The 20,754-nt window shown below is 46.6% G+C and overlaps 1 protein-coding gene across 1 annotated transcript in view; it reads left to right on the top strand.

Annotated features, from left to right (window-relative positions):
• The window catches only part of SH3BP1 (SH3 domain binding protein 1), an 81,382-nt gene that overhangs the window by 31,845 nt on the left and 28,783 nt on the right, over positions 1-20,754 (top strand). Inside the window, exons 6-12 of the mRNA XM_075320822.1 lie at positions 12,543-12,619; positions 14,862-14,985; positions 15,213-15,281; positions 15,657-15,747; positions 17,466-17,599; positions 19,517-19,628; positions 19,896-19,977. Of these exons, the coding sequence (XP_075176937.1) occupies positions 12,543-12,619; positions 14,862-14,985; positions 15,213-15,281; positions 15,657-15,747; positions 17,466-17,599; positions 19,517-19,628; positions 19,896-19,977 (689 nt within the window). The remainder of the gene's footprint in view (positions 1-12,542; positions 12,620-14,861; positions 14,986-15,212; positions 15,282-15,656; positions 15,748-17,465; positions 17,600-19,516; positions 19,629-19,895; positions 19,978-20,754) is intronic.

The following is a 20,754-nucleotide window of genomic DNA, read 5'->3' as shown; positions in this document are numbered from 1 at the left end:
ATAAGTAACATAGGGTATTTAGTATACACTGTTTTGATTGAAAAAAAAGTGTAAAGCCATCCCACCGCAACAAGGTGTTCCCCAATCTAGACAGTCCCTAATCATCTAATATTAAGGGTATATTCTCATTTTCTTTCTATCTTAGGCTTTGTCTGTTACATGGCATCAGAGTGAACATGCCTCTATGCAGTACATGTATACCAACGTATACTCATGTCTTTGGTTTTGGTTAGTGTAAGTTGTTTGAACTGGATATATTGGGTAATTGGGAGCCAATAAATAAAGGGATTTGCAGAGGTGAGAGGTGGAGGAGTAGTAAGGACAGAGGTGGATTATTCAGGCAGCAAAGTTAAGGATGGACTGGAGAGGCGCAAGAGTATTAGCAGGAAGGCGACAGAGGATGATATTGCAGTAGTTGAGGCGGGAGTTGATGAGGGCATGTATTAGCATTTTAGTAGATTTAGGGTTGAGAAAAGGATAAATTCAGGATATATTTTCCACCTTGAGGTGGCAGGAGGTAGAAACATTTTGGATGTGAGGTTTGAAGGATAGGGCAGAGTCAAGAGTTACTCCAAGGCAGCCATCTTCATATATAGGGGAAAGTGTGATTTCATATATTGTGATAGAAAGATCGGGTAGAGAAGAGAAGTGAGATGGCGGAAACATGAGGAGTTTGGTTTTGTTCACATTGCGCTTTAGGTAGTGAGAGGAGAAGGAGGATATGGCTGATATTCACTCTGGGATCTGGATAACAGAGAGCTGACGTCTAAGCTAGAGAGGTAGATTTTAGTGTCATCAGCGCATAGGTGGTACTGGCAACCATGGGACTTTGAGATGTCCTAGGCCAAAAGTATAGATGGAGAAGAGTAAGAATCCCAAGACAGATTCTTGAGGGGCACAAGCAGAGAGAGGGGCGGGATAAAGAGATATTGTTGTAATAGGAGACGTGGTTAGTGAGGTATGAGGACATCCAGGAGAGGGCAAAGTCTGTGATACCGAGGCAAGAGAGGATATGTAGTAGGAGGGGGTGATTGTGTCGAAGGGAGAGGACAGGTCTAGAGGGAGCAGTATACTGTAGAGAATTGTCTGTAAGCTTTGTAAGTCATTAATAATCTTGGTTAGGGCAGCTTCAGTGGAATGGTGGAAACAAACCAAATTGTAGATCGTCAAAATGTGAGTTAGATGAGCGGTTTGAGGAACGTTGTTACGACCTTCAACTCACACGAGGACGAACAAACCAGGGGAGATGTAACCACAGGTCTCTATACAGACAAGGATTACCCTAAACATGTCACTGTTTTGACCTTGCTTGATGTTTTGTCCTTGCTTGACTATGGAAGTTGTCACCCTAAGGTTACACAATGGTGCATCCAATCAATGTTGGCTGACCGTGCGTTTCCTTAACTATGCTCTGAAGTATAAAGTGTAACATAAAACACCAATAATCCTAAAAGACGTGCACACAGGCAGAATATGAGATACAGGGCCAAAGATGTGTTTAGACAGTCGAACAGGGAAGGCAGAAGAAACCTAAAAAAGATTTACGGATTAAATAGAACCCCTCCAAATCCGAAATTAAACAGAATGGAAAAATGCTGGGGAGGGAAACACACAAACAAACTGCAGGGAAAAGCAAAATTGATAACTCAGCAAGGTTATCCTAAACTGAGAAGCTGGGACTCCACACATCCATCAACCTTGGAATATAGCCAAAACTGAGGCATATACATAGCGAGTAGAAACAGCCCTTCCCATGATGTGATAGGGAAACAAAACAAGAAAGTCAACACACTTGAGTGGAAATAAAACAGAAAGGCAAAGGAAAGACAAGAGTACTAACAGCAGATCAACCAATACAAAATATGCTGTGGTACAAAGAAAGGGAAAACGACCACACAAGTAGAGGTCACCGGATCAAGCCCCAGAGTGAAGCTATGACAAAAATTCAGCATGGATATGCTGTTTAAGGATTTTAGAGGAAAAAGGAAGCAACAATATGGGGCGGTAGCTGGACGTAGAGGTCAGGTTGAGCAATCGTTTCTTCAGGCTAGGTGCGGAATGTGTGAAAGCAAAAGAGAAAACAGCTGAAGTTTAATGATAGGTTGAAAAGATGGGTTAGGGCCCGTGATAAGTATTCTCGTGAGGTTGGTGAAATGGGGTCAAGTGTACAAGTCGAGAGTGATGAAACTCTTCTGAACTACTCATAGGTGCTCAGTTGGGTTCAGATCAGAGGACACTTGGCCACTGAAAAATTTTCACCCTATTCTTCACAAATGGAACAATGGCCTTAGATGTTTTGGATCATTATCATGTTGTAAAAATGTACACCTACTGAGGGCACGTAGTGATGATGACATCTTCTCTATCACTATGGCGCCGCATTGCACCCCTGAATTCATGATCCAATCAGTGACATGTAGCCCCCGACACGAGCAGCACTCATGCAGCCCCACATAAGGACACGGACACCACCAGGTCTATCAGGGTTTTTCTTTGTACTCCTCACCTTTACAACAGCATAAAGTCTTGAAGCCATCATCTCCAAAACCATTTCTCTCCCGAGTATAGAGTCCCAGTAGTCTTCATATTTTTCAGCATGGGCCCTGAAAAATTGTATACGTGTTTTTTTTGTGCATGAAATTTAGGAGCGGGTTCCTTTGTGGACGACACCCATGCATGCTGTTCCTCTGCCTTATGTGCCATATTGTGTCATGGAAACACTCACCCTAGTTTTGATTTCTACTAACTGCAGTGAACTTGCATGTTGATTCTTTTTCATAAAAAAATGCTTCTATTTAGGTATTAAAGGGATTGTCCGGTCTTATGATGCCAGAGTGCAGTCGTTCTGTGACTGAATACTTGTGTATCTTTGCATTATGCGTACTGCTCACTGTGAGGATTTTGAGGTGTTGGTGCTAGGAGTGGGCAATATGCAAACTCCAAGACCCATTCCGACTACATAGATGCTGGTCACCATAGTATACTCACAATGCCCAGTGCTCAAAATGTGAGGATGTACAAGTTTGCAGTCACAATAGAATGACTGCAGACTTGTAGTTTGAGACAATACATCTCTACCCTCCGTGATCAGCCTGGACATCTGTGACATGGTTGCAGTTCCATCTATTAAATTTATGTATCACTTTTTCTCCAGTATTCTGACTGATAAGTAAATCTTTGCTGATCATCTTGTAGCTTGTACCTTTCTTCGGTAAATACATTTTTTTCTCAAGTCGTGACATTTCTCTCCCATGTGGTGCCATTGGTGAAAAGAAAAGGGAGTGTTTTTTTAGTTACCTGTCTGCTGAACACCTTAGATCTACCTGTGGTTGTCTTCTTGCTAATTAGAATTTTGTAGTGTAAACTTTAGCTTAGCTCCAAAGACTTTCATGGGGGTGTACCCATTTTTGCACCATCTTGAATAAATTTGTTAGGAATCTTTCTTTTTTTGGGTGCAAAATAGCAAATTTTGTTTGCAATCAATGGCCCACATTTATGACCGTATTTTGTACTATGACATCCCAAAGAAAATGTTGATTCTTAGAGGAAACTTTCTGACTAATTTGTTTGGGGTGTACTCATTTATGCTGAGTACTGTTGCAAGAACTAAAGAGCAAATAGCCCAAAACCAAATAAATTAATGCAGACAGTAGTAATATAAATGCAAGGCAAAGGACTAATGATACATAGAACAATGTCACAAAGCATGAAATTACTGCACAAAAAGAGAGAAAATAGTAAAAGTCACTGTGGACAAGTAGATAGCACCTTCTTTACATCAAACACTATGTAGCAACATTATATTGACTATATATTCTTTACTTGTGAAGGACACGTAAAGACATTTATATGGAGTCTGTCAGCATGATTTCATACCCCAAACTATTTATATGTGTATATATATAAAGCATTCATATACTGTATAGACATACCGGATAGATAAATATCCTGCAGATATATAATGTCTCAAAGCCTCTACATATTATAACCTTGCTTATTTCTTGTGGCACTAAAGGGTGTTTTTAGCCTTGTGTAACCAAATAATTTTTTTTTTTAAAAAAAATGACATGGGGGCCTCCTGATTTTTGATAACCAACCAAGGTAAAGCAGACAGCTGAGGGCTGGTATTATCAGGCTGGGAAGGTCTGTGGTTATTAGGCCCTTCCCAGCCTAAAAATAGCATCCTGCAGCCGCCCCACAAGTGGCGCATCACATAAAATGCACCACATCTGGTGCTTTGCCTTGGTGCAGTGGCAATCAGGGCAATGGTAGTTTGGATGTATGTCAGCTGGCATCAAGTCCTGTTGTTATGCGGGCGTCACACGGGACGATAAATCGTGCGATCGCATAAGCGATCGCACCCGCTCCTGTCGTTTGTGCGTCACGGCCAATTTGTTGCCCGTGGCGCACAAAGTCATTTGCCCCCGTCACACGTACTTACCTGCCGAACGACCTCGCTGTGGGCGGCGAACATCCTCTTCCTGAAGGGGGAGGGACGTTCGGCATCACAGCGACGTCACACAGCCGCCGGCCAATAGAAGCGGAGGGGCGGAGATGAGCGGGACGTAAACATCCCACTCACCTCCTTCCTTCCGCTTTGCTGGCGGGATGCAGGTAAGCTGTGTTCGTCGTTCCTGTGGTGTCACACGGAGTGATGTGTGCTGCCACGGGAACGACGAACAACCGGAGCAGAGAAGGAGGAATGACTTTTTGAAAATGAACGACGTGTCAATGAGCAACGATAAGGTAAGTATTTTTGCTCGTTCACAGTCGTTCCGAGGTGTCACACGGTACGATATGTCTGACGATGCCGGATGTGCGTCACTAACGACGTGACCCCGACGACATATCGCCCGATATATCGTACCGTGTGACGCCCGCATTAGTATTGGAGAGGCATCTGTCAGTTACATCACCACTCGCTGGGTCTTGCGGCTTGATGCCAGCTGAAGAGCAGAACCAAAGCACCAGAATTTATGTATTTTATGTAATGCATTACTTCTAAGGCTGCTTCCAGCTGGTATATTTAGGCTGGGAAGGGACCAAATAACCATGGCCCTTTGCAGCCTGATATTAGCCCCCACCTGTCTGCTTTACCTTTGCTGGTTTATATTTCTTCTTCATTACTATCCTACTTTCATACAAAATCCATGTTTACTACTTTCCACACACCAGCTGCAGCAGCTATCTTCCCAGATTCTCACATTAGGCAAGACATAGACTTTTTTTCTCTAAAATCTTCTACACTATGTAGGCACCTTGCTGTCTATTATTGTACTAGGATGACCTTGTCCGGTCCGCAACAGTCTCAGGAACATTATTAGCTTTGCTCCTCCATTGTTCCCAACTATGATCCTGTTTAGACCTCACCCGACTTCCCACTGAGCTGTACTGACGTCCAGTATATGTCTTCTGCACCTTTTCTGGATTCCTGTCTGGTATAATTTACTTTCTGTCTGGCTGATGCTCACTGTGCTGTAACTAGGCCTGTGGTGTACTAGACAGCTGTCACTACTCATGTATTGTTTACAGATCTTAGGCAATGGGAGGCCTGCAGTAAACATCACATAGGAGATACCAAGACTGCTGTATACATCATAAAGGATACATCAAGACTGCTGTATACATCGCATAGTATAAACTGAGACCGCTGTATATACATCACAGAGGACACACCAAAACTGCTGTAGATATCACATAGAATACACCAAGACTGCTATATACATCACAAAGGATACACTAGGACTCTGAAATAGATCAAATAGGATACACCGACTGTTGTATACTTCGCATAGAAGACATTGAGACTGCTTAATTTACATCACATGAGAGACACCAAAACTGCTGTGTACATTACTTGGATATACTGGGATTGGTATATATACATGACATAGGATACACTGAGCCTGCTTCAGATACACCACATAAGAGATTGTTAGGTAAGTGTTTATATATCACATGAAATACACTATGACTGCTGTTTAAACATCACAGACGATACTCTGTGACTGGTGTATATAAAGTATGTAGGACACACTGAACTGATGTATATACATTACATAGTAGACACTGAAACTGGTATACACATATAACATAGAATGCACTGGGTGTAGCATATATACATTATATATATTAATGTATACACCAGACTTGGTGTATTCTATCATATAGGACACACTGAAAATGATGCAGATACATTATATAGGAAATGCTGAGACTGCTACCTTCATGGTACAAGCGGGATGGGAGTGCAGAGCACACGAACACTGCCCACAAAGAACATCCTGATGCTAATACTGGCCAGGGTAATGATATAAACCAGTGTTAGGGCATTGCAGCATCCAGTACTCAATGACGTGTGCACATACTTGCAGAGTAACAAAGAATTAAAAGCCAGCCACACAGGGCGGGAGGCACAAGGATCGCCAGGAATCTGCCCGGGGGCTGGAATCAGTGACATCGCAGGCCGGAGGATGCCCTCCCCTGCACTAAGGTGTACTCATTTCCAGAATAATGCCTCTATCACTCTTTCTGGATTCCTGTTCTCGTAGCACATGCTTTCTGTCTAGCTGATCCTCACTGTGCTGTAATCAGGCACTCCGGTGTACTAGGTTTCTGCAGCCACTCCCTGAGCTTCTAACTAATTGCTCACCCCTTGTTTTCCCAAACTCCTGCAGCTAGTAATAGTTTTCACAGTACACTTCTAAATCAGTGCAGCCAGTGAAAAATGTATCACCAAACATAATACAATTACTATATGATCTTCAAGGGTTCATGATCATTCTTCCACTACCTTAAAAGAGCAGCAATACTTTTATATGGGCAGTCCAATTTTCCATCACTGAGAAATTAGCGTTTGAATTGGTATGAGGCTGAAGAACTATTTGCAGATTTGAAGCTTCTGTCACTGCAGCTCTATTCCACAATCAGCCCTGCCACCTCCTACTTGATTAATGGCTGTATTGCCTGCCTAATGACATACTCCATAGAGGCTGTTATTGAAGCAGGAGGAGGCAGCACTGGTTGGTAAAATAGAGCTGGAGTGACAGAGGCTTTAAATCTACAACTAGCTCCTTTACATATCAATTCAAACACTGCTTTACCAGTAACGGAGGAACAGAGTGGCCATGTAAAGGTATTACTAGACTTGTCTCTGAAAGATCTCCATGCTGCCATGATCATGCTCTGCAGGCCCGCCATCCTGCAGAGTCGGTTTCACGCTTTTGCACTATAGGCCGACTTCCTGCAGAGCTGGCACTCCCTTTTGCCCCCCCCCCCCCGGGTTTTTGGCCCCTTCCTGACCCTGGGAGAGGGGTTTCTCTGGGCCTCGATTTCGACTCCCCTCTGCCTTACTATGGAGCCGATCCTGCTGCAGCGCCGCCAGTGATATTTCCGCTTTCAATAAGTACTCGGCTCTGGTCTGCTTGTGTCTTCCCTGATTCTGTCCCACTACCGCTCCCCTCCTCCTCCTCTCCTAACTTCCTCCTTCTGCCCTTGTCTACATTCCCTGACTTCTCCGTGACCCCTCTCTGTCTCATCCCTGAATTCCGTCCTGCCGTACCGGTGTTTTGACCTCCATGTACCTCTTTCTGTCTAACCCACCTTCTCTACTCCTTCCCATCCCTGTGGACTAATCTCATCCCTATTTACTGACTGACTCCCTCCGTGTACCGACTTCGGCTAGCTCTCTGACTCTGCCTTGGTTTTCCCTATTGTCCTGATGTTGCCTCTCTGTGCATCGACCTTGGCCTGTTTGACTTCTCTCCACTAGATTTTGCGCCACCTAGTGTTTCTTTCCGACAGTTTCTATCTGTTAGTGCTTTGCCAACACATGGTGGGTTAGGCTCTAACTGCACCAGGTATAGCATTATACATACGTATATAAACAGTTTGGGGGTGAAATCCTGTTGACAGATTCCCTTTAACACTTTTTACCTTCACATCAATTTAGTTGATACAAACCTACAATTTACTTCCCAAATTGACACTTCAAGTATAAAGTTTCCTTATTTTATGGTCAAGATGAACTTTTCTGACCTCTTTAGGCAACATCAACCATCTTCAGTCAAAACTAGCAGATTAGAAGAGTTGTTTACGAGATTCTTGGAGAGACCACTCCCATGCCTTGCTACGAGAACACACTTTGTCCAAAAAGAATATGAAACCTTAGAAGTCTGAAGGACTTTGGGTCCCCTTCATTATCAGGCCAGTTTCTCATATGTGGGGCAACAATTCAATGAAGTTATCTAATTTTCTTACATCTATGTTTTTGTTTTTTTGAAAGTTATTGAGAAAATACAATCTCTATGCACCCATCCTACCCAAAAGTGCAAACCATATTGTTCATATGGCCAGCAATAAGACAGCCCCACTGTTCATTTTAAGTCTGCAAGTCTTGGGGTTCGTTCACTCTTTGGTATAAATACTTCGAGTGAAATCTGATATAAAAAGGTTAGGCACTTGAGCCAATGTTATTCAATGAGGCAGTGCAGATCTGGTGTTTTTTTTCGAAGCTGTATCTGTGGCGCACCTGAGGCTTCAGTCACCACAGGGTTCTACAGCTCATTTAAAGGGAACCTGTCACCAGATTTTTACCTATTAAACTAAAAGAATCCCCTTCTGCAGCTCCTGGGCTGCATTCTATGAAGGTGCACCTTGGCCCTGACTCACCCTCCAAACCACAAAAATAACTTTAGAAAACTTGGCCGTTAGGTATGCTAATTACCTTTGTTGGCCAAATGGGCGGGCTCGTTTTTTCTCCTTTATCCCCCTCCTGCCACTGATCGCCGTCCTCCTGTCTTGATTGACGGGATGACGCCCTCCGTCATCTTCCTCGTTGCATTTTCAAATCTCGCGCCTGTGCAGTTAGGTCTGCTCGCGCAGGCACAGTTCGCTCTGCCATATCGCGGCCAGAGCAGAAAACATAGCTGCCCTAGCTCGCGCCAATGAGCTAAATGTGCAGGCGCGAGACTATGGGCGGGTACGAGCATGGCGCTGGTGAGGTTGGCGCTGTGCATGACCTCACCAGCGCCATGCTCGTACCTGCCCATAAATTCGCGCCTGCGCATTTAGCTCACCGGCACGAGGGCAGTTGTTTTCTGCTCTGCCCGTGATATGGCAGAGTGAACTGCGCCTGCGCGAGAAGGCCTAACTGCACAGGCGCGAGATTTGAAAATGCGACGAGGAGGATGATGGAGGGCGTCATCCCGTCAATCAAGGAAGGAGAACGGCGATCAGCAGCAGGAGGGGATAAAGGAGAGAAAAGGAGAGAAAACGAGCCCGCCCATCTGGCCAACCAAGGTAATTAGCATACCTAACGGCCAAGTTTTATAAAGTTATTTTTGAGGCTGGAGGGTGAGTCAGGGCCAAGGTGCACCTTCATACAATGTAGCCCAGGAGCTGCAGAAGGGGATTCTTTTAGTTTAAGGCTATGTGCGCACGTTGCGTAAATACATGCAGTTACGCTGCGCTTTGTAGCGCAGCGTTACTGCATGCGTCCTGCGTCCCCTGCACAGTCTATGGAGATTGTGCAGGGGCCGTGCGCACGTGGCGTTTTAGAGCGTAGCGCTTCGGCCACTGCCGAAGCGCTGCGTAAAAAGAAGTGACATGTCACTTCTTCCGTGCGCTTTGCCGGCAGCTCCTGCTCTGTCTATGGGAGGAGCTGCAGGCAGAGCGCATGGAATCGGCTTCACTACGGACATTTCTGCAGCGATTTAAAGCGCACATGTGCTCTTCAGATCGCTGCAGAAATTTCTGCAGTGAACTGTACGCAACGTGCGCACATAGCCTAATAGGTAAAAATCTGGTGACAGGTTCCCTTTAAGCTGCAGTATTCATCTCAGGTAAGAAGGGAATTTTGTTTACTTACCGTAAATTCGTTTTCTTCTAGCTCCTATTGGGAGACCCAGACAATTGGGTGTATAGCTTCTGCCTCCGGAGGCCACACAAAGTATTACACTTTAAAAAGTGTAACCCCTCCCCTCTGCCTATACACCCTCCCGTGCCTCACGGGCTCCTCAGTTTTGGTGCAAAAGCAGGAAGGAGGAAACTTATAAATGGTCTAAGGTAAATTCAATCCGAAGGATGTTCGGAGAACTAAAACCATGAACCAAAGGAACAATTCAACATGAACAACATGTGTACACAAAAGAACAAACAGCCCGAAGGGAACAGGGGCGGGTGCTGGGTCTCCCAATAGGAGCTAGAAGAAAAGGAATTTACGGTAAGTAAACAAAATTCCCTTCTTCTTTGTCGCTCCATTGGGAGACCCAGACAATTGGGACGTCCAAAAGCAGTCCCTGGGTGGGTAAAAGAATACCCCAATAAAAGGAGCCGAAAACGGCCCCCTCTTACAGGTGGGCAACCGCCGCCTGAAGGACTCGCCTACCTAGGCTGGCATCTGCCGAGGCATAGGTATGCACCTGATAGTGTTTCGTGAAAGTGTGCAAACTAGACCAGGTAGCCGCCTGACACACCTGCTGAGCCGTAGCCCGGTGCCGCAATGCCCATTGGATTGTGAAAGTGACTCAGAGAGTTTCTCAGCTAAAACTGCAAACTCTGTCCCTGCCACCTGGACAGGGGAAGCCGGCGGTTCTACCTGAGCCGAGGGGCCCACCAGTGCCCGAGGCTCCGGCTGAGCGAGTGCCACAGGGCCCGAGCATTGCTCACAGTGAGGGTAGGTGGAACCTGCAGGAAGCATAGCCGCACACGAGGTACAGGTTGCAAAATAACCCTGTGTCTTGGCACCCTTGCTCCTTGTGAACGACATGCTGTTGTCTCCTAGGAGAGTGATCACTGAGGGTATATAGTCAAAAGCAAAAACAATGCGGCCGAACAGAGAAAATGTATACAGATATATATATAAATATATACACTTCGGCACCCTGGGGGGACCAGCACCGGTGACCGGTGTGGCTTACCGACCGCCCAAAGCGGTTGTGTGTCCACCAGATTCCCTGCCTTGGGCCTCCCAGAGCTGCAGAGCTCTTCCTGAAATCCTCCACCGGCAGAATGATTGTAAAAATGGCTGCCGGAGCTCTCAGGGGAGGAGGGGGCCGTGGGCGGCGACTAATAAAGTGCGAGAATCTGGTGCCCCACAGTGATCAGTGAGGGGGGAGGAGGACACCTAAAGTGTGCTCCAGCCCTCACTGTCGACGTCAGGTCGACCGTCCCACCCTTACCCCTGACTTGCAGGCCCGGGGGCGGGAGTTATGGTACTAGGCCGCAGAAGCCGGGGACTAAATTTAATACCGCGGCCGACAAACAGGCACGGTCGGTGCGGTAGTCCCGGCCGTCATAAAAATACAGCAGCCGCTACAGTGTCTGTGACACGAGCGCTCCATACACCGTCCCCAAGGGGACACAGAGTACCTTTTGGATGCAGGGCCTGTCCCTGATGATATTAAGTCTCCTGTCCGGCAGATTCCCACAGGGGCTGCGGAGGGAGCCCGGTCCCAGTGCCTGGATGACCGGTTAGGATCCCACTTCTCCCAAAGCCTCTAAGGGATGGGGAAGGAAAACGGCATGTGGCTCCAGCCTCTGTACCCGCAATGGGTACCTCAACCTTAACAGCACCGCCGACTTAGTGGGGTGAGAAGGGAGCATGCCGGGGGCCCTGGGGCCCTCTTTTCTTCCATCCGATATAATCAGCAGCTGCTGCTGACTAAAGTGTGGAGCTTGAGTGAATGTGTGCCTCCTTCAACACAAAGCACAAAAACTGAGGAGCCCGTGATGCACGGGAGGGTGTATAGGCAGAGGGGAGGGGTTACACTTTTTAAAGTGTAATACTTTGTGTGGCCTCCGGAGGCAGAAGCTATACACCCAATTGTCTGGGTCTCCCAATGGAGCGACAAAGAAAGAGGGGGTTAATCACCGGTGTTTCCACATTCCACCTTACATACAGCTTAGGAACTTTTTCACTGGGGAGCTGGACTAGGGTAGACGGGGGGGGGGGGGGGGGGGGGGCTGGGGGGTGGCCATCACGAGACATGGGACTTTCCCGGTCACTAGGACAACGACCAGGGGGGGCGTGCACAACTTTAGGTAGAAGTAGGAGCAACCACACACTCTCGACAGTCAAGCCGGGACTACAGTTCTGGCGACACTAAACCACTCTCATCATACTCCTCCACTACTACTACCCTCATTCTCTCCATCCCATCCACCCGTCCCCCTTCCGTGGACACCTCGGGGTCACAAAACCAGGCAGACCACCCGTGACATCCCCCCGACCCGTCACCGGCCCGGCTACTAGTATCCTCCTAGGCCCCGTGGGGTGCTCCATATCCATCATGCTGCAGTTTGATTCTGAAATCTGTATAGTGTGACAAAAAAATCGGGTCCCATACGGACCATAAGTATGGATTCGGAAATTTGTGGGTACATTACAATTCTGTAAGATGGGAAACTGTAAATGGTCCTGTAAAACAATAAAGCTGCTAAAAGAAAAAGGTCAGCAGACGGATGACAGGTGAGAAAAAAAAACATACTACTTTTCTGGATGGTATGTGTTGTCTTACAAAAGTATCATCTTTCATCCTCAGGAAGAATTACCAACAATTCTAAAACATCGGAAACAGCTACAAAAACTCCTGACTGACTGGAACACTGTAAAAACTAGGTTAGTGCAGCCTATCTGTGTATATAGTGTGTCTATATAATATACAGGTGAGTGCAGGGGATCTGTGTATATAGTGTATCTATAATATACAGGTGAGTGCAGCCGATCTGTGCATCTATATAAAATACAGATGAGTGCAGGGGATCTGTGTTTATACACTTTGCACCACACCTGTCAGGCACACCAGTCGGCTGCTTAAGCAGGAATAGGGCCGCCAACCTAGGGGTCAGACAGGAAGGTGGGAGGTGTCAAGTCAGTTGAGTGGTAATCCTCAAGCTGTGAGGAGCTCTGAGGAAGCTGGGAGTTGGAGCTCCCAGGGGAGAGGACAACTAGGTCACAGACGGTGGTTTGGACCTAGAGAAGTCGGATCCCCGGTCGCAGGGGATTGAGGCTAGCTGCCTGGGACCTGTCAAAGAGGACGGTCAGCAGCCTGGTCCTATCACCGCTCCGGGACCGATGGCATGACGGGGCACACGGACCCTAGGTCGGGGAGAAGCTTCAGGCAACCCGACAATTAACCTGAGGAGAACGGGGCCTTTATGGACTGTTCCCACCAGCTCCAGAATTGGGGCACTAGCGCAACAAGGGGGATAGGGCTTTCTTAGCAAGCAGCCCACTGAAATCCCAAGCATGACCCCTGAGAGCAGGCTCCTTCACTTAGCCACAGTGGGGAGTGGGGCCCGGATAGCTCCAAGCCACCGGACCACAACGGACAATCTAAAGCTTAGTGCCAGGAGGCAGGCTACAGACCACCAGCAGCACTGCAGGGGACGGGACCCAGACGAGCTCCCGTTAAGAGGCAGCGGCATTCAGTGACTTGGTTTACTCTGTTGTCAGCGTCTGCTTCATTGCTGTGTGAGTACCCGACTGAGTCCACTGTGTCCCTGCATCACCATCTAGAGTCCCGGGGCCTACCCCTAGCCGTGGAAGGCAACGTCACCTAGCTGCAACACTCCATCACCCCGGGTACTCCCAACGGCAGTGGCGGTACTCCCAATTACCACACACCACGGGTGGCATCACGAACTATACCAAATCCCCTGTAAATACCCGCTTTACATTTGAGTGTGGCCCCTAAGCCCCCGGATTCGGAGACCATCGAGCAACGAACCGACACTACCCCCGAATCTGAGCGGTTCGATACGCTGCTGGGGCGGCACATATATACATCACAGGGGAGGCTGGATTCTACAATATATACATTACAGGGGAGGCTAGGGGCTACATTATATACATCACAGGAGGGGCTGGTGCTACAGTATATACATCAAAGGGGAGGCTAAGGGCTACAGCATATACATCACAGGAGAGGCTAGGGGCTACAGTATATACATCCCAGGAGGGGCTGGAGCTATGGTATATACATCACAGGAGAGGCTGGAGCTACAGTATTTACATCACAGGAGGGGCTGAGGCTGCAGGATATACATCACAGGAGAGGCTTGGGGCATAGACAACACTGGGGGGCATACACATTACTGCGGAGAGGCATACATGGTACTGATCGGCATACATGTTAACGAAGGGCATACATGTTACTAAGGGGTATACACATTACTGGGGGAAATACACTTTACTGTGGGGCATACACATTACTAGGGGAGCATACACATTACTAGGTGGGCATACACATTACTGAAGGGCATGGATGTTACTGGGGGGCTCAGATGTTACTGGGGGGCATACACATCACTGGGGAAGGGGGCATACAATTGGTCTCTATAAAATTTTGAGGCCCTGTGCAAGTTCCGTAGAAACAGTTTTTACATTTTAACCCTAGAAAGTACTAATACCCCATATGTGCCCTTTTGATGGTCATAAGGCCCTGAGTGCCCCTACAACAATAATGCTTTTTAAGTGCCCATTTAATATTTTATCCCCCCCCATGTACAGTAATAATGTCCCCTGACTCCCCCCTCCCTGCCTGGGAATTATCCAATGTGTCCATTTTGTAGGCTGCAAACTAAAGCATTTTGTGGTCTACAGAACGGAAAGTGGTGATGCATGTAGACTATGTCTCTCTGCTCTACAGTAGATTCTAACTATATCAAGGTGAGGGACCCTTGGTGTAGTATCAGCTGTTGATATGCATTCCATACTCATGACAAGCATTGCTTTCTTGGTTGCCATTGTTCTCAAGGGTTCGGTGAGGCATTACCTGAGGTACTATACCATAGGGATTTAGTCAATGGGCATTTTTATACGAGATGCAGACACTATTCTATCTGATCATGTCATGTAGGCTGTCTCAAGCCCAGAAGAATATGTCAATGATTCCAGGTGGTGGAAATGCAGTTACTCCACCTAAGCTGGAGAGTCTCAAAGAGGAAGAAGAGGAGTTGAGGAGGAGACTGGACCAGAGCAAGGTAAGTGGGTGGCCATGTGGACAGTCACAATTCTGGCTCTTTCGTCTCTCAGGAGCCTTCTCCTGAATGTGTTGCCTTCTGTGGTGCTGTGATCTTCTGTCTCTACTCTCTGTGAACCTTCTCCAATACGCAATATCCTTGACATGAAATGATGGTCACCAGTTGACAGTATATTTTGTCAATAACTCTATTTGCAGTATTTTTTAATTGATTTATTTTTGATGCAGGATGATTATTTATCTGATCTATATCAGTTCAGTTCCAAGGAGCCGGAGTATGAGAATTACTTCATTCAGGTAAATACCGCGACCTCCGGAGAGGCCTTCTCATATTCTTTGGCTTATACTTTTTTACTTTTTTAAAGAATGAATGTCAACATCCCCCACCCTAAATAATTTCAATAAACCACCCTTGAAATCACAACCACTTTCATTTTTATAACCTATATTGGAGGAATGAAAACTGGAAACTAGTTATCTGAGAACGACTTCTCCTATTTTATGTTTGAACATTAGTATCACAATTATACAGAAGATAAACTGCAGTATGTGAAGGGTTAGTGGTGGCACTTGTGGTTCCATGGGTCCCAGTGGAGTTATATTTTGGGGGATTCCAGGTATACCAGAGCTGCGTACATTAAGGTCTCTGAAGTTTTCTTCCTCTGTTTTCAGCTCTTGGAATTACAAGCGGAATATCACAGAAAATCCCTAGCTCATCTGACGGAGGCACTTGGGGAGCTGAGAGACACCTTGAAGGAGAGTGGTAGGTGTTTACTCCGAGCGTATTATTTCTTATTATTGCGCCATTTATTCCATGGCGCTTTACATATGATAAGAGGTGTACTTAATAAAAACAAGTACAATAATCATGAACAATACAAGGCACAGACAGGTACAGGAGGAGAGAGGACCCTGTCTATGAGGGCTCACAGTCTACAAGGGATGGGTGAGATATAGAAGCCGAGGGTAGAGCTGGTCGTTCAGTGGTATAATGGACTAAGGGTTACTGCAGGTTGTAGGCTTGTCGGAAGAGGTAGGCTTTAAAGGGAACCTCTCACCAGATTTGTCCCCTATAGGCTACAGCCACCTGCAGTAAGCCCTTATATACAGCATTCTAAAATACTGTATATAATAATGGCAGGTAAAGACAGAAAGGCAGCACTCATCAGAGTTGAAGACACGGTGCGTTTATTCTAGACGAAGGTGCTCTTATATGTGGTAGGACTGGTACAGAAATGGGGAGGTGAGGTGGGCTAGAATGTCTGACGATGGGCCGTTTCACACAGCTTGTGCTTTCACGAGTCCTGATGATCAGGGACAGGGAGTATGGATCGTCATGGGACCCCCTTATTGGATTACGCCGGACCCGGATTTGATTTTTCTTTCTAATAAATTGGTGAAAGAGGGAATGTGTTGGGGAGTGTTTTTTCAAATAAAAATTTGTTTGTCGTCAATTTTTTTTATTACTGATTGGGTTAGTGATGTTGGGTAACTGATAGACGCCATGACATCACTAACCCCAGGGCTTGATGCCAGGTGACATTACACAACTGGTATCAACCCCATACATTACACCGTTTGCCACCGCACCAGGGCATTGGGATGAGCTGGAGCAAAGCATCAGGATTGGCACATCTAATGGAAGTGCCACTTCTGGAGCGGCTGCAGCCTGCTATTTTTAGGCTGGGGAGAGTCCAAGAACCGCGGACCTCCCTAGTCTGAGAATACCAAACCACAGCTGTCTGCTTTACCTTGGCTAGTGATCCAATTTGGGGGGGACCCCACTTTTTTTTTAAATTATTTATTGTTTTGGATTACCAGCCAAGGTGAAGCTGCCAGCTGTGGTCTGCAGGCTGCAGCCATCTGCTTTACCCAAGCTGGCTACAAAAGATAGGGGTGACCACACGTTGTTTTTTAATTTTTTTTTTTTTTGCTAAACACCCTTTAGTGCCACATGAAAGGCACTAAAGGGTGCAAGATTACAAAATGCTGGGGAGTGGGACATTATATATGTCTTTCTCATCTATTATCTATCTATCACTCTAGCTATCCCTCTATTCATTCATTCATTCATTCATTCATCCATCGATCCCTCTATCTCTTTATTTATCCCTCTATCTCTCTGTCTCTCTATCTATCTATCTATCTATCTATCTATCTATCTATCCCTCTATCTATCTATTGTGTTTAAAAAACAGATCTGTCGAAAAACGGATGCAACGGATCAGTTTTTCGCCGGATCCACTAGTCAGATCTGTCGAAAAACAGATCAGTCGCATCAGTTTTTCCACAATCTGCGACGGATCTGTTGAGCAAACAGGTTGTGACTGACGGCAAAAAACTGATGCGTGAAAGGGGCCTAAGTTTGATAGCTTAGGTTCTCATCTAGAAGTTGGCCGCCTCGTCGCTGGTAGATCAGCTTTCATAATTTGATAATACTGTGCTCTTAATACCTCAATTTTATTATTGATTCTCCTACAGCTCCATTGAAACCACCATCTGCAGATGTGTATGGAGTCCCGTTAGCGACACACCTTTCTCGGTTTTCATGTGAAATTGCTGTGCCCATATCTGCCTGTGTAAAAATGCTGCTCATGTATGGAATGCATGAAGAGGTGAGTAGTAGAGTGGATTATCGGTGAGAGGAGGAACAGGGTGGATACTGGGAGAGGTATGAAGCAGGGTGAATACAGAGGGACAGGAGGACCAGGATGGAAGCTGACGGAGAAGAGGAACAAGTTGGATGCTGAGAGGAGAAGATAAGCAAGGTGGATACCAGGGACAATTAGGGGCAGGGTGGACACTGGCAGAAGGTGAGTTGAAACAGCGATGCTCAGGGAGAGAAGAAGCAGGGTGGATGCTGGAGGAGAGGAGAAGAAAAAGGTTGGATTCTTGGGTAGATGGATGAGCAGAATGGGTATTGAGGGAGAGGAGGAACAGAGTGTTTGCTGGCGGGAGGCGGAGAGTAGAGTACATTCTGGTGCAGAAGAGGGGCAAAGTGGTTGCTGGCAGGAGAGAGTAGGATGGATGCTGGGTGAGATGAGAAGTAGTGTGCATACTGGGTGAGAGGAGGAGCAGGATGGATGCTAGGGAAGATGAGGTGTTGGATGGATATTGGGGGAGAGGAGGAGCAGAGTGGATGCTGCTGGGAGGTGGAGAGTAGGATACATTCTGGAAGAGAGGAGGGGCAAGGTGGATGCTGGGGAAGATGTGGAACAGGATAGATGCTGGGAAGAAGAGAAGGAGGGTGGATGCTGGGTGAGAGGAGGAGCAGGGTATATGCTAGGTGATGGGAGAAACAAAGTGGATGCTAGGCCAGATGAGGGGCAGGATGGATGTTGGAGGGGAGGAGGAGAAGAGAAGCAGGGTAGATATTGGAGAAACAGGGTGGATGTTGAGTGATAAAAGGTCCAGGGTGGGATCCTGGGGGTGAGGAGGAGCATGATGTATGATGGTGGGAGATACGTAGCAGGATAGATGCTGGATGTGAGGAGGAGCAGGGTGAATGTTAGGGGAAGATGAGGAGCAGGGTGGATGCTGAGTGGAGAAAAGAAACAGGGTGGATGCTAAGGACTATGAGGAACAGAAACATCCTTATATGTCTAGTTTAGTAAAGTGTATTGCTTATAATGCAGCAATTCTGGAACATCTTTTCTCAGATTTGTGTGTTTTTCTTAAAATTGTACAAATACATTTGACTGGGTGTGTTAGGTTGGGGTATGTCTCTTTAAGTGGGCTTTACACGTTGCAATTTCGCATACGATATCGTATGCGATTTGCAACGCCCCCATCATATGTGCGGCACTGTCAATTTGTTGAACGTGCCGCACAAACGATTAACCCCCGTCACACGTACTTTACCTTCCATATTGACCTCGATGTGGGCGGCGAACGTCCACTTCCTGGAGTGGGAGGGACGTTCGGTGTCACATCGACGTCACGCGGCAGCCTGCCAATAGAAGCGGAGGGGCGGAGATGAGCGGGACGTAAACATCCCGCCCACCTCCTTCCTTCCGCATTGCCAGTCGGCAGCCGCAGGAGGCAGGTGGGATCTGTTCATCATTCCCGGGGTGTCACATGCTGCGATGGTTGCTGCCCTGGGTACGATGAACAACCTGACGTTCAATTCGTCAGGAATGAACGACGTGCATGCGATGAACGTTTTTTTGTTCAATCGCAATTGCACGTCGCTGTCACATGCCACAACATACCTTACGATGCCGGATGTGCATCACTTACGACGTGACCCCGCCGACACATTGTAAGATATATTGTAGCATGTAAAGCGGGCTATAGAGTCTAATATTGTGCAATCACTGCTGACTGTTCAGGGACACGCCTCACTCAAAAGAAGAATGGGGACCCCCATATGTCAATTTATGCATACATATCACAGAGACCATCATGTCAGGAGTGGGGACCAGTTCTGTGTAATTCTTGTTTTCTTCAGATACTTTTGCATAGAGATGTTTTGACTGCAGGGTGTTAGCAGCTACAAGGTCTTGATGTCATTAGTGATTCTTCTACCCCAGGGTCTGTTCCGATTGGCTGCTGGAGCGTCTGTCCTGAAGAAGCTGAAATGCCATCTTGATGCTGGAATCAGCGATCTGGGTGAATTCATGTCTGAACCTCATGCTGTTGCAGGTCCGTCATCTCCTGCTCCTCACAGGTTCTTTTTGGGACTCTACTCCTTGTTTGATTAATGGCCATATATTTTCTCTGGTTTCGTCTGATTCCTCTCCAGTAACACTGTAGATATCACTGGACTGTAGACCCACAGTAATGTCAATAGAGAATCACATCTGGAGGAATGGACACTCTCTTCCTACAGTCATGTTCTTGGTTTCCTCTCTTACCACCATGTGTATCTCCATTCTCTCCCTTAACTTTCTGCTACAATTCTTCCTTTAGGTGCGTTAAAGTCCTATCTCCGTGAGCTTCCAGAGCCGCTGATGACATCCGAACTCTACAATGACTGGATGAAAGCTGCCAGGTACAAGAGTACTTGAGAGGTTTAGGCATATACAGTGTGTCCACCCATATCCTGTCCACCGCCATTAACTTGAGAACAGCGGTGGCTATAGGAATAGAACTGGTGTCTAGGTATAGTAAAATAGCCATGCGCTATGCAATGAAACCACCTATAGCGCCACCTGGTGGAAAACAACAGAGTTAGCATTTTTATCTCGAAAACAGAGCGAGATAGAGAAAAAAGTGAATTACAAAGTTGCAGGGCATCATCAATTCAATACGAATCGACACCTTGAATACAGAAATGCTATGATTAGAATGTGTAAAACTCACAAGGCTGCGGATGTGAAGTGATACCTCATGGAGACCTTCCTACAAGTCATTGGGTATGGTGGTTGTGTGGAGTGGCCTCCACGCTCACCTGGCCTGGTCCAATTGGACTTTTTTCTGTGAGGTCACATCAAACAGCAGGTGTATGCGACCCCTCCACCAAAATTGCAGGACCTACGACGACGTATCACAGATGCTTGTGCAAACGTGTCACCTACCATATTGCACAACGTGCAGCAAGATACAGTCTGCTGTCCAGAGGCCAGATGTGCATTGCAGCTGACGGTGGCCACTTTGAGCATCAAAGTTAAATGAGCGCCATATGCGTGACCACCATTCAATGTTTTGGGGAGTCATGGGTTTCATATCATAGCATTTCTGTATGCAAGGTGTCGATTCGTATTGAATTGATGATGCCCTACAATTTTTTAATTCACATTTTTTCTCTATCTCGTTCCGTTTTTGAGAT

Source organism: Anomaloglossus baeobatrachus, chromosome 8 (genome assembly GCF_048569485.1).
Source record: "Anomaloglossus baeobatrachus isolate aAnoBae1 chromosome 8, aAnoBae1.hap1, whole genome shotgun sequence".
In the NCBI taxonomy this organism is placed as follows: Eukaryota; Metazoa; Chordata; class Amphibia; order Anura; family Aromobatidae; genus Anomaloglossus; species Anomaloglossus baeobatrachus.
The sequence above is the reverse complement of the archived record's forward strand: the minus strand, read 5'-3'. Positions and strand labels throughout refer to the sequence as shown.